We start from the raw sequence: 15259 nt of genomic DNA on the forward strand, positions 1-15259 counted from the left end.
GAACTGGGTGAATATGAATGACAGTATCCTAAACCTATCACTGTTACATTGAACTGGGTAAATATGAATGACAGTATCCTAAACCTATCACTGTTACATTGAACTGGGTGAATATGAATGACAGTAACCTAAACCTATCACTGTTACATTGAACTGGGGGAATATGAATGACAGTAACCTAAACCTATCACTGTTACATTGAACTGGGTGAATATGAATGACAGTAACCTAAACCTGTCACTGTTACATTGAACTGGGTGAATATGAATGACAGTAACCTAAACCTATCACTGTTACATTGAACTGGGGGAATATGAATGACAGTAACCTAAACCTATCACTGTTACATTGAACTGGGTGAATGAATGACAGTATCCTAAACCTGTCACTGTTACATTGAACTGGGTGAATATGAATGACAGTAACCTAAACCTGTCACTGTTACATTGAACTGGGTGAATATGAATGACAGTAACCTAAACCTATCACTGTTACATTGAACTGGGGGAATATGAATGACAGTAACCTAAACCTGTCACTGTTACATTGAACTGGGTGAATATGAATGACAGTAACCTAAACCTGTCACTGTTACATTGAACTGGGTGAATATGAATGACAGTAACCTAAACCTATCACTGTTACATTGAACTGGGTGAATGAATGACAGTATCCTAAACCTGTCACTGTTACATTGAACTGGGTGAATATGAATGACAGTAACGTAAACCTATCACTGTTACATTGAACTGGGTGAATATGAATGACAGTAACCTAAACCTATCACTGTTACATTGAACTGGGTGAATATGAATGACAGTAACCTAAACCTGTCACTGTTACATTGAACTGGGTGAATATGAATGACAGTAACCTAAACCTATCACTGTTACATTGAACTGGGTGAATATGAATGACAGTAACCTAAACCTATCACTGTTACATTGAACTGGGTGAATATGAATGACAGTATCCTAAACCTATCACTGTTACATTGAACTGGGTAAATATGAATGACAGTATCCTAAACCTATCACTGTTACATTGAACTGGGTGAATATGAATGACAGTAACCTAAACCTATCACTGTTACATTGAACTGGGGGAATATGAATGACAGTAACCTAAACCTATCACTGTTACATTGAACTGGGTGAATATGAATGACAGTAACCTAAACCTGTCACTGTTACATTGAACTGGGTGAATATGAATGACAGTAACCTAAACCTGTCACTGTTACATTGAACTGGGTGAATATGAATGACAGTAACCTAAACCTATCACTGTTACATTGAACTGGGTGAATATGAATGACAGTAACCTAAACCTATCACTGTTACATTGAACTGGGTGAATATGAATGACAGTAACCTAAACCTATCACTGTTACATTGAACTGGGTGAATATGAATGATAGTAACCTAAACCTATCACATGCAGTACTGGCTCTAGATGTCTACAGCTGTATCTGTGTAGAATCGCTAGGGCGACGGGCCTGCCTGCCCTGGAGTTGCTAGGACAACGGGCCTGCCTGCCCTGGAGTCACTAGGGCAAGGGGCCTGCCTGCCCTGGAGTTGCTAGGGCAACGGGCTCTGAGAAGAGAAGAGGGGGGAGGAGCAGACTGGCTGAGAAAGGAGAATAAAAAACTCTAGGAAATCAGAAATCATGATAGCAGTGGCAGCTGTCCAGATCTCTCAAACAGGCAGAAATCTAACACATTATGATGCTCCCGTCACCTTATTCATTCTGCCAATTACTGAGATAACTAGCAAGTTAATCGTATGTACTGTATGTCGTGTAAAACGCACAATTCTGTTGTTTTTTTTCACATAGGAAAATAATAAATATCTTGCTGTGTTTTGTAAACGCAAATCTAAAATGCTTCTTATTGTAATTTCTGCTCGACATCAGACTCATTTTGTGCCTCAGTTGTGCTTCTCCACTCGGATGAGAATTCAGGAATGGGCGTTTTATCAGCAGACAGCGTTCTGACTGATGTGGAGCTACTGTTCTCCATCATTCTATCAGCAGACAGTGCTCTGACTGACGTGGAGCTACTGTTCTCCATCATTTTATCAGCAGACAGCTCTCTGACTGATGTGGAGCTACTGTTCTCCATCATTCTATCAGCAGACAGCGCTCTGACTGATGTGGAGCTACTGTTCTCCATCATTCTATCAGCAGACATCACTCTGACTGATGTGGAGCTACTGTCCTCCATCATTCTATCAGCAGACAGCACTCTGACTGATGTGGAGCTACTGTTCTCCATCATTCTATCAGCAGACAGCACTCTGACTGATGTGGAGCTACTGTTCTCCATCATTCTATCAGCAGACAGCACTCTGACTGACGTGGAGCTACTGTTCTCCATCATTCTATCAGCAGACAGCACTCTGACTGATGTGGAGCTACTGTTCTCCATCATTCTATCAGCAGACAGCACTCTGACTGACGTGGAGCTACTGTCCTCCATCATTCTATCAGCAGACAGCACTCTGACTGATGTGGAGCTACTGTTCTCCATCATTCTATCAGCAGACAGCATTCTGACTGATGTGGAGCTACTGTTCTCCATCATTCTATCAGCAGACAGCATTCTGACTGATGTGGAGCTACTGTTCTCCATCATTCTATCAGCAGACAGCACTCTGACTGATGTGGAGCTACTGTTCTCCATCATTCTATCAGCAGACAGCACTCTGACTGATGTGGAGCTACTGTTCTCCTGTACTTTTCTCGGCCTGTGGTTTCCACGGCCTGTGGTGCTGAACCCTTATAGGTTAAGGTGGTAGGTGCCGAACCCTTATAGGTTAAGGTGGTAGAGCCGTGCACGGCCTGTGGTGCAGAACCCTTATAGGTTAAGGTTGTAGGTGCCGAACCCTTATAGGTTAAGGTGGTAGAGCCGTGCATGGCTTGTGGTGCAGAACCCTTATAGGTTAAGGTGGTAGAGCCGTGCACGGCCTGTGGTGCAGAACCCTTATAGGTTAAGGTGGTAGCTCCGTGCACGGCCTGTGGTGCAGAACCCTTATAGGTTAAGGTGGTAGCTCCGTGCACGGCCTGTGGTGCAGAACCCTTATAGGTTAAGGTGGTAGCTCCGTGCACGGCCTGTGGTGCCGAACCCTTATAGGTTAAGGTGGTAGTTCCGTGTACGGCCTGTGGTGCTGAACCCTTGTAGGTTAAGGTGGTAGTTCCGTGTACGGCCTGTGGTGCCGAACCCTTATAGGTTAAGGTGGTAGTTCCGTGTACGGCCTGTGGTGCTGAACCCTTGTAGGTTAAGGTGGTAGTTCCGTGTACGGCCTGTGGTGCCGAACCCTTATAGGTTAAGGTGGTAGTTCCGTGTACGGCCTGTGGTGCTGAACCCTTGTAGGTTAAGGTGGTAGCTCCGTGCACGGCCTGTGGTGCTGAACCCTTATAGGTTAAGGTGGTAGCTCCGTGCACGGCCTGTGATGCTGAACCCTTATAGGTTAAGGTGGTAGAGCCGTGCACGGCCTGTGGTGCAGAACCCTTATAGGTTAAGGTGGTAGCTCCGTGCACGGCCTGTGGTGCCGAACCCTTATAGGTTAAGGTGGTAGTTCCGTGTACGGCCTGTGGTGCTGAACCCTTATAGGTTAAGGTGGTAGCTCCGTGCACGGCCTGTGGTGCCGAACCCTTATAGGTTAAGGTGGTAGCTCCGTGCACGGCCTGTGATGCTGAACCCTTATAGGTTAAGGTGGTAGCTCCGTGTACGGCCTGTGGTGCTGAACCCTTATAGGTTAAGGTGGTAGCTCCGTGCACGGCCTGTGGTGCTGAACCCTTGGTGCCGGGCTGACAGCTGGGGTCTTTGAGTGTGGGTGGGACCAGGGCCTTCTCCTAATATAATTACTTTCTGAATACTGTGCCACGCCCAGTCAGTCAGAATACAACAGTCCAGTCATCACATACAAGTGTTAATAATTCATTACGTTAAGTGATTGCAGGAGGCTATTGTTATAGGTCTGGTTTGAACATGAGGAGAAGAATCCAATCAGAAGTCATTTCCTACCCGTTTTTAAAACGGTTACTATTAGCCTAACGTTGTCAAACATTCAATGGAATAAATACTACGTGAAGTCTGTTATAATTATGCTTCATATGAGGTAGTAGACCGGGTAATGATCTACTTAACGGCGCTAGGACCCGGAAATAACCCGGCTCCTCCTCTCCTCGGGAGCACGCGCTAGACGTTTGGGTCCTCTGCTCACCTGCTAGAGGAGCTCGCTATCCCCTCATACTAGCACAGCACCGGGGAGAAAAGAGGACGGGGTTGTGATAATCACGGAGGACGCTCTTTGTCTCTGCCTCTCTCTCTCTCCGCAGCCACGCTGTCTCGCGCTTGTAGCAACCCTGCCGTCGGGCACCGATCGCGCGTGTGCAGAACGTAGAAATTGTCGCACGACCGGAATTAAAATTAAAACACCGATGGTTGGTTGGTGACGTTTCTGCTTCCTAAATTTGGATTATTCGGGATTTCTTTTTATAACACTCGCGATACCCCAGGAAAATATCAAACCAGACGTGACAGAGCGAACCCATAGCAACCGATTCCCACCGTGAAGACACATCCGCCGTTAATCCACAGTCCAAGTCTTAGGCTATAACGTTTGATTATAGAATTAACCTACAATTTCTCCATTTAGCCTACAAGGAAGTTGCCTTTGTCATGTGGACGTGTGATGCACTCTAGAGTAGTATATTTGATAGGTTAGAAAATAGCCTACACCGTTTCTTCTGCATCACGCTACAATAGGCTGATCAGATGATGATGATGATGATGATGATGCTACAGTAAGATGCTGGTGTGACGTTGCTGGATCCCTTTTCTCTCTCTTTACGCACCTCATCATCATCACCGCCCAGCCCAGCGGCAGACAGACATACGGAGGAGGGCTGGACCGCTATTGGCTACAGTAAAACCGCCAACCGAACATGCTCACGTAGCAGCAGCAGCAGGAGCAGCATCAGTGTGTTAACAAGGAACCGGTAATCGCTAGGCTACAGACCATGCCCGGTGTAACCTATCATAAAGGGATGTTGACTGACGAGTTGTGCTTATCGTGAATAGATGAACGATTAGGCTGCTACCAGGATCCCTTTTCATTCTACCACATCCTGACGATGACAATGGAATAAAAGATTCGGTAACCGGGAGAAAGAACTGTGAATCTGTGTGAATCTATAGTTAACGGTAACCGCGATGTCTCTCAACAAGACTATCGAGCTGGAACATTTCGACGAACGGGACAAGGCTCGTCGTAGCCGGTCCACTCGCTCCACTGGTGCTTCTACCGGCGGGGGATCCGGTTCGAGAGGCAGCAGCCTGGTGCCAAGCCCCGCGCACAGCGCCAACTGCAGCTACTACCGCACGCGCACGCTGCAGACTCTCACCTCAGAGAAACGCGCCAAGAAGGTCAGGTTCTACCGGAATGGGGACAGGTATTTCAAGGGACTCGTGTATGCGGTCTCTAACGATAGGTTCCGGTCATATGATGCGCTGCTGATGGAGCTGACCCGGTCCCTGGCGGACAACCTGCACCTGCCTCAGGGCGTGCGCGCCATCTATACGGTGGACGGGAACAAGAAGATCACTTCTATGGATGAACTGGCAGAGGGTAAGTGTGTGTGTGTGTGTGTGTGTGTGTGTGTGTCTTTTTTTTATTTATTTTTTTATTTCACCTTTATTTAACCAGGTAGGCTAGTTGAGAACAAGTTCTCATTTGCAACTGCGACCTGGCCAAGATAAAGCATAGCAGTGTGAACAGACAACACAGAGTTACACATGGAGTAAACAATAAACAAGTCAATAACATGGTAGAAAAAAGGAGAATCTATATACAATGTGTGCAAAAGGCATGAGGTAGGCAATAAATCGAATAATTACAATTTAGCAGATTAACACTGGAGTGATAAATCATCAGATGATCATGTGCAAGAAGAGATACTGGTGTGCAAAAGAGCAGAAAAGTAAATAAATAAAAGCAGTATGGGGGGTGAGGTAGGTAAATTGGGTGGGTAGTTTACAGATGGACTATGTACAGCTGCAGCGATCGGTTAGCTGCTCGGATAGCAGATTTTTAAAGTTGTTGAGGGAGATAAAAGTCTCCAACTTCAGAGATTTTTGCAATTCGTTCCAGTCGCAGGCAGCAGAGAACTGGAAGGAAAGGCGTCCAAATGAGGTTTTAGCTTTAGGGATGATCAGTGAGATACACCTGCTGGAGCGCGTGCTGCGGGTGGGTGTAGCCATCGTGACCAGTGAACTGAGATAAGGCGGCACTTTACCTAGCATAGCCTTGTAGATGACCTGGAGCCAGTGGGTCTGACGACGAACATGTAGCGAGGGCCAGCCGACTAGGGCATACAGGTCGCAGTGGTGGGTCGTATAAGGTGCTTTAGTAACAAAACGAATGGCACTGTGATAAACTGCATCCAGTTTGCTGAGTAGAGTGTTGGAAGCTATTTTGTAGATGACATCGCCGAAGTCGAGGATCGGTAGGATAGTCAGTTTTACTAGGGTAAGTTTGGCGGCGTGAGTGAAGGAGGCTTTGTTGCGGAATAGAAAGCCGATTCTTGATTTGATTTTGGATTGGAGATGTTTGATATGAGTCTGGAAGGAGAGTTTGCAGTCTAGCCAGACACCTAGGTACTTATAGATGTCCACATATTCTAGTTCGGAACCGTCCAGGGTGGTGATGCTAGTCGGGCGTGCGGGTGCAGGCAGCGAACGGTTGAAAAGCATGCATTTGGTTTTACTAGCGTTTAAGAGCAGTTGGAGGCCACGGAAGGAGTGTTGTATGGCATTGAAGCTCGTTTGGAGGTTAGATAGCACAGTGTCCAAGGAAGGGCCGGAAGTACAGTGGGGAGAACAAGTATTTGATACACTGCCGATTTTGCAGGTTTTCCTACTTACAAAGCATGTAGAGGTCTGTCATTTTTATCATAGGTACACTTCAACTGTGAGAGACGGAATCTAAAACAAAAATCCAGAAAATCACATTGTATGATTTTTAAATAATTAATTTGCATTTTATTGCATGACATAAGTATTTGATCACCTACCAACCAGTAAGAATTCCGGCTCTCACAGACCTGTTAGTTTTTCTTTAAGAAGCCCTCCTGTTCTCCACTCATTACCTGTATTAACTGCACCTGTTTGAACTCGTTACCTGTATAAAAGACACCTGTCCACACACTCAATCAAACAGACTCCAACCTCTCCACAATGGCCAAGACCAGAGAGCTGTGTAAGGACATCAGGGATAAAATTGTAGACCTGCACAAGGCTGGGATGGGCTACAGGACAATAGGCAAGCAGCTTGGTGAGAAGGAAACAACTGTTGGCGCAATTATTAGAAAATGGAAGAAGTTCAAGATGACGGTCAATCACCCTCGGTCTGGGGCTCCATGCAAGATTTCACCTCGTGGGGCATCAATGATCATGAGGAAGGTGAGGGATCAGCCCAGAACTACACGGCAGGACCTGGTCAATGACCTGAAGAGAGCTGGGACCACAGTCTCAAAGAAAACCATTAGTAACACACTACGCCGTCATGGATTAAAATCCTGCAGCGCACGCAAGGTCCCCCTGCTTAAGCCAGTGCATGTCCAGGCCCGTCTGAAGTTTGCCAATGACCATCTGGATGATCCAGAGGAGGAATGGGAGAAGGTCATGTGGTCTGATGAGACAAAAATAGAGCTTTTTGGTCTAACTCCACTCGCCGTGTTTGGAGGAAGAAGAAGTATGAGTACAACCCCAAGAACACCATCCCAACCGTGAAGCATGGAGGTGGAAACATCATTCTTTGGGGATGCTTTTCTGCAAAGGGGACAGGACGACTGCACCGTAGTGAGGGGAGGATGGATGGGGCCATGTATCGCGAGATCTTGGCCAACAACCTCCTTCCCTCAGTAAGAGCATTGAAGATGGGTCGTGGCTGGGTCTTCCAGCATGACAACGACACGAAGCACACAGCCATGGCAACTAAGGAGTGGCTCCGTAAGAAGCATCTCAAGGTCCTGGAGTGGCCTAGCCAGTCTCCAGACCTGAACCCAATAGAAAATCTTTGGAGGGAGCTGAAAGTCCGTATTGCCCAGCGACAGCCCCGAAACCTGAAGGATCTGGAGAAGATCTGTAGGGAGGAGTGGGCCAAAATCCCTGCTGCAGTGTGTGCAAACCTAGTCAAGAACTACAGGAAACGTATGATCTCTGTAATTGCAAACAAAGGTTTCTGTACCAAATATTAAGTTCTGCTTTTCTGATGTATCAAATACTTATGTCATGCAATAAAATGCAAATTAATTACTTAAAAATCATACAATGTGATTTTCTGGATTTTTGTTTTAGATTCCGTCTCTCATAGTTGAAGTGTACCTATGATAAAAATTACAGACCTCTACATGCTTTGTAAGTAGGAAAACCTGCAAAATCGGCAGTGTATCAAATACTTGTTCTCCCCACTGTATATAGAATGGTGTCGTCTGCGTAGAGGTGGATCAGGGAATCGCCCGCAGCAAGAGCAACATCATTGATGTATACAGAGAAAAGAGTCGGCCCGAGAATTGAACCCTGTGGTACCCCCATAGAGACGGCCAGAGGACCGGACAACATGCCCTCCGATTTGACACACTGAACTCTGTCTGCAAAGTAGTTGGTGAACCAGGCAAGGCAGTCATTAGAAAAACCGAGGCTACTGAGTCTGCCGATAAGAATATGGTGATTGACAGAGTCGAAAGCCTTGGCCAGGTCGATGAAGACGGCTGCACAGTAATGTCTTTTATCGATGGCGGTTATGATGTCGTTTAGTACCTTGAGCGTGGCTGAGGTGCACCCGTGACCGGCTCGGAAACCGGATTGCACAGCGGAGAAGGTACGGTGGGATTCGAGATGGTCAGTGATCTGTTTGTTGACTTGGCTTTCGAAGACCTTAGATAGGCAGGGCAGGATGGATATAGGTCTGTAACAGTTTGGGTCCAGGGTGTCTCCCCCTTTGAAGAGGGGGATGACCGCGGCAGCTTTCCAATCCTTGGGGATCTCAGATGATACGAAGGAGAGGTTGAACAGGCTGGTAATAGGGGGTGCGACAATGGCGGCGGACAGTTTCAGAAATAGGGGGTCCAGATTGTCAAGCCCAGCTGATTTGTATGGGTCCAGGTTTTCCAGCTCTTTCAGAACATCTGCTATCTGGATTTGGGTAAAGGAGAAGCTGGGGAGGCTTGGGCGAGTAGCAGCGGAGGGGACGGGGCTGTTGGCCAAGGTTGGAGTCGCCAGGAGGAAGGCATGGCCAGCCATTGAGAAATGCTTGTTGAAGTCTTCGATTATCACGGATTTATCGGTGGTGACCGTGTTACCTAGCCTCAGTGCAGTGGGCAGCTGGGAGGAGGTGCTCTTGTTCTCCATGGACTTTACAGTATCCCAGAACTTTTTGGAGTTAGAGCTACAGGATGCGAATTTCTGCTTGAAAAAGCTGGCCTTTGCTTTCCTGACTGACTGCGTGTATTGGTTCCTGACTTCCCTGAACAGTTGCATATCGCGGGGGCTCTTCGATGCTATTGCAGTTCGCCACAGGATGTTTTTGTGCTGGTCGAGGGCAGTCAGGTCTGGAGTGAACCAAGGGCTATATCTGTTCTTGGTTCTGCATTTTTTGAACGGAGCATGCTTGTCTAATATGGTGAGGAAGTAACATTTAAAGAATGACCAGGCATCCTCAACTGACGGGATGAGGTCAATATCCTTCCAGGGTACCCGGGCCAGGTCGATTAGAAAGGCCTGCTCGCAGAAGTGTTTTAGGGAGCGTTTGACAGTGATGAGGGGTGGTCGTTTGACCGCGGACCCGTGGCGGATACAGGCAATGAGGCAGTGATCGCTGAGATCTTGATTGAAGACAGCAGAGGTGTATTTGGAGGGCAGGTTGGTCAGGATAATGTCTATTAGGGTGCCCATGTTTACGGATTTAGGGTTGTACCTGGTGGGTTCCTTGATGATTTGTGTGAGATTGAGGGCATCAAGCTTGGATTGTAGGACTGCCGGGGTGTTAAGCATATCCCAGTTTAGGTCACCTAACAGAACAAACTCTGAAGCTAGATGGGGAGCGATCAATTCACAGATGGTGTCCAGGGCACAGCTGGGAGCTGAGGGGGGTCGGTAGCAGGCGGCAACAGTGAGAGACTTATTTCTGGAGAGATTAATTTTTAAAAATAGAAGTTCGAACTGTTTGGGCATAGACCTGGAAAGTATGACAGAACTTTGCAGGCTATCTCTGCAGTAGATTGCAACTCCTCCCCCTTTGGCAGTTCTATCTTGACGGAAAGTGTTATAGTTGGGTATGGAAATCTCAGAATTTTTGGTGGCCTTCCTAAGCCAGGATTCGGACACGGCAAGGACATCAGGATTGGCAGAGTGTGCTAAAGCGGTGAGTAAGGCAAACTTAGGGAGGAGGCTTCTGATGTTGACATGCATGAGGCCAAGGCTTTTTCGATCGCAGAAGTCAACAAATGAGGGTGACTGGGGACATGCAGGGCCTGGGTTTACCTCCACATCACCCGAGGAACAGAGGAGTAGTAGGATGAGGGTGCGGCTAAAGGCTATCAAAACTGGTCGCCTAGAGCGTTGGGGACAAAGAATAAAAGGAGCAGATTTATGGGCGTGGTAGAATAGATTCTGGGCATAATGTGCAGACAGGGGTATGGAGGGGCGCGGGTACAGCGGGGGCAAGCCCAGGCACTGGGTGATGATAAGAGAGGTTGTATCTCTGGACATCTGTGTGTGTATCTGTGTGTGTGTCCATCACATCTAAAAGTCTCACCTGAATTCGCATTTATCTTTAATGTCCCCAGAATGAGACTATTAATCAATCAATCAAATCGATCAATCAACCAATCTCTAGCCTGGATTATCTAGCCTGGATTATCTAGCCTGGATTATCTAGACTGGAATCTCTAGCCTGGATTATCTAACCTGGATTATCTAGCCTGGAGTATCTAGCCTGGATTATCTAGCCTGGATTCTCTAGCCTGGATTCTCTAGCCTGGATTATCTAGCCTGGATTATCTAGACTGGAATCTCTAGCCTGGATTATCTAGCCTGGATTATCTAGCCTGGATTATCTAGCCTGGATTAGGTAATGAGGAAGAACACCAACAAGCCCTCACAGTCTCACGTCAGAATTCCACGTTTGTCCATAAACATCACATTTCAAAGGTTAAGTTTAGGCATTCATTACGAATGGTTAAGGTTTGGGATAGGGTTATGAATGGTTAATGTAAGGGTTAAGGTCTGGGATAGGGTTATGAATGGTTAAGGTAAGGGTTAAGGTTTGGGATAGGGTTATGAATGGTTAAGGTAAGGGTTAAGGTCTGGGTTAGGGTTATGAATGGTTAAGGTAAGGGTTAAGGTTTGGGATAGGGTTATGAATGGTTAAGGTAAGGGTTAAGGTCTGGGATAGGGTTATGAATGGTTAAGGTAAGGGTTAAGGTCTGGGATAGGGTTATGAATGGTTAAGGTAAGGGTTGGGATAGGGTTATGAATGGTTAAGGTAAGGGTTATGAATGGTTAAGGTAAGGGTTAAGGTTATGAATGGTTAAGGTAAGTGGACGGTTTTTAAGTCACACACACACACACACACACACACACACACACACACACACACACACACACACACACACACACACACACACACACACACACACACACACACACACACACACACACACACACACACACACACACACACACACACACACACACACCATGTGTAATCATGGAAAGTTCACTGGAAATGGAAAAACAGTCTCTTGTTCCATTAACGGTAGCTCTAGCCGGTAAACGTTATGGAGCCAGTCAGAATGCAGAGTAGCGGTAAGTGCTGCTGTTACCGGGTCAATGAATGGGCAGGGTTTAGAGAGCGACTGGCAGTAGAGGTTAGATAGACTGACATGCCCTCTCTGTGTCTGTGTTGAGGCCACTGTGACTGCATAGACTATAGAACCCTCCTCCTCTTCCTCTCCTTCATCTCAATAGACTATAGAACCCTCCTCCCCCTCCTCTTCCTCTCCTTCATCTCAATAGACTATAGAACCCTCCTCCTCCTCCTCCTCTCCTTCATCTCAATAGACTATAGAACCCTCCTCCTCCTCTCCTTCATCTCAATAGACTATAGAACCCTCCTCCTCCTCCTCTCCTTCATCTCAATAGACTATAGAACCCTCCTCCTCCTCTCCTTCATCTCAATAGACTATAGAACCCTCCTCCTCCTCCTCCTCCTCTCCTTCATCTCAATAGACTATAGAACCCTCCTCCTCTTCCTCCTCCTCTCCTTCATCTCAATAGACTATAGAACCCTCCTCCTCTTCTCCTTCATCTCAATAGACTATAGAACCCTCCTCCTCCTCCTCTTCCTCTCCTTCATCTCAATAGACTATAGAACCCTCCTCCTCCTCCTCTCCTTCATCTCAATAGACTATAGAACCCTCCTCCTCCTCTCCTTCATCTCAATAGACTATAGAACCCTCCTCCTCCTCCTCCTCCTCTCCTTCATCTCAATAGACTATAGAACCCTCCTCCTCCTCCTCCTCCTCCTCTCCTTCATCTCAATAGACTATAGAACCCTCCTCCTCCCCCTCCTCCTCTTCCTCTCCTTCATCTCAATAGACTATAGAACCCTCCTCCTCCTCCTCTTCCTCTCCTTCATCTCAATAGACTATAGAACCCTCCTCCTCCTCCTCCTCCTCTCCTTCATCTCAATAGACTATAGAACCCTCCTCCTCCTCCTCCTCTCCTTCATCTCAATAGACTATAGAACCCTCCTCCTCCTCCTCTCCTTCATCTCAATAGACTATAGAACCCTCCTCCTCCTCCTCCTCCTCTCCTTCATCTCAATAGACTATAGAACCCTCCTCCTCCTCCTCTCCTTCATCTCAATAGACTATAGAACCCGCCTCCTCCTCTCCTTCATCTCAATAGACTATAGAACCCTCCTCCTCCTCCTCCATCTCAATAGACTATAGAACCCTCCTCCTCCTCCTCCTCCTCCTCTCCTTCATCTCAATAGACTATAGAACCCTCCTCCTCCTCCTCTCCTTCATCTCAATAGACTATAGAACCCTCCTCCTCCTCTCCTTCATCTCAATAGACTATAGAACCCTCCTCCTCCTCCTCCTCTCCTTCATCTCAATAGACTATAGAACCCTCCTCCTCCTCCTCTCCTTCATCTCAATAGACTATAGAACCCTCCTCCTCCTCTCCTTCATCTCAATAGAATATAGAACCCTCCTCCTCCTCCTCCTCCTCCTCTCCTTCATCTCAATAGACTATAGAACCCTCCTCCTCCTCCTCCTCCTCCTCTCCTTCATCTCAATAGACTATAGAACCCTCCTCCTCCTCCTCTCCTTCATCTCAATAGACTATAGAACCCTCCTCCTCCTCCTCCTCCTCTCCTTCATCTCAATAGACTATAGAACCCTCCTCCTCCTCCTCCTCCTCTCCTTCATCTCAATAGACTATAGAACCCTCCTCCTCCTCCTCCTCCTCTCCTTCATCTCAATAGACTATAGAACCCTCCTCCTCCTCCTCTCCTTCATCTCAATAGACTATAGAACCCTCCTCCTCCTCCTCTCCTTCATCTCAATAGACTATAGAACCCTCCTCCTCCTCCTCCTCCTCCTCTCCTTCATCTCAATAGACTATAGAACCTTCCTCCTCCTCCTCCTCTCCTTCATCTCAATAGACTATAGAACCCTCCTCCTCCTCCTCCTCCTCTCCTTCATCTCAATAGTCTTATTTCACTTCTCCCCCAAAAGTTCACCTGGTTATGAAGAGTGTAACTCAACCTTGTCAGTAACTTGCTCAGTAGATTTACCCCAAAAGTTAATTTACTGGAATTAAAGGGGTGAGGGCATTTTTTTGTCTACAAAGCAATTATTCTAAAATGACCCAAAATAAGAAGAGAAAATTATGCCTGATTAAACTAAGCGCAGGTTCCCGTGGGAACAGTGACAGGTGAGAGGATTATGCAAAAATGACCCAACGTGCTTGACTAGCACTGTCATTACCTTATGCAAATAGGACTGTAACACACGCACACATACGTACGCACACACACACACCACGCAGACATGCACACCACGCGCACACACACACACACACACCCACACACCCACACACACACACACACACACACACACACACACACACACACACACACACACACACACACACCACGCAGACATGCACACCACGCGCGCACACACACACACACACACACACACACACACACTTCACACTTCACACTGGCAGAATTGTATTCACTATCTATCCTCCAGGTATTTGAATAGATACCAATGTCACCCAGTACCAAGGTCAAACATAGTATTATCAAAGAATACAGGAGAAAAGGAGAGAAGAGAAGGAGAGAGGAGAGGAGGAGAGACAAGAGGAGGAGAGGAGAGGGGGGTAGAGGAGGAGAGGAGAGGGGGGTAGAGGAGAGGAGGAGAGGAGAGGGGGGTAGAGGAGAGGAGGGGAGAGGAGAGGAGGAGGGGAGAGAGGAGAGGAGGAGAGGTGAGGAGGAGAGGAGAGGAGAGGGGGGTAGAGGAGGAGAGGAGAGGGGGTAGAGGAGGAGGGGAGAGAGGAGAGGAGGAGGAGAGGAGAGGAGAGGTGTGCAGAAATTCCTTTTAAGGTAGCAACGGCGAGCACTCCAAGGAGACGGAGTCCCCTCCTATGACAGAGGTCGATGCAGTCCCCTCCTAAGACAGAGGTCGATGCAGTCCCCTCCTAAGACAGAGGTTGATGCAGTCCTCTCCTAAGACAGAGGTTGATGCAGTCCTCTCCTAAGACAGAGGTTGATGCAGTCCTCTCCTAAGACAGAGGTTGATGCAGTCCTCTCCTAAGACAGAGGTTGGTACAGTCCTCTCCTAAGACAGAGGTTGATGCAGTCCTCTCCTAAGACAGAGGTTGGTACAGTCCTCTCCTAAGACAGAGGTTGATGCAGTCCTCTCCTAAGACAGAGGTTGATGCAGTCCTCTCCTAAGACAGAGGTTGGTACAGTCCTCTCCTAAGACAGAGGTTGATGCAGTCCTCTCCTAAGACAGAGGTTGATGCAGTCCCCTCCTAAGACAGAGGTTGATGCAGTCCTCTCCTAAGACAGAGGTTGGTACAGTTCTCTCCTAAGACAGAGGTTGATGCAGTCCTCTCCTAAGACAGAGGTTGGTACAGTTCTCTCCTAAGACAGAGGTTGGTACAGTTCTCTCC

At 47.3% G+C, this 15259-nt stretch overlaps 1 protein-coding gene across 1 annotated transcript in view; it reads left to right on the top strand.

Annotated features, from left to right (window-relative positions):
* Window positions 1-4204: 4204 nt before the first annotated feature.
* Window positions 4205-15259, top strand: part of LOC139561246 (serine/threonine-protein kinase DCLK2-like) — a 61528-nt gene continuing 50473 nt past the window's right edge. Inside the window, exon 1 of the mRNA XM_071378220.1 lies at window positions 4205-5633. Within this exon, the coding sequence (XP_071234321.1) occupies window positions 5219-5633 (415 nt within the window). The 5' untranslated portion in view covers window positions 4205-5218. The remainder of the gene's footprint in view (window positions 5634-15259) is intronic.

Source organism: Salvelinus alpinus, chromosome 31, assembly GCF_045679555.1.
Source record: "Salvelinus alpinus chromosome 31, SLU_Salpinus.1, whole genome shotgun sequence".
In the NCBI taxonomy this organism is placed as follows: domain Eukaryota; kingdom Metazoa; phylum Chordata; class Actinopteri; order Salmoniformes; family Salmonidae; genus Salvelinus; species Salvelinus alpinus.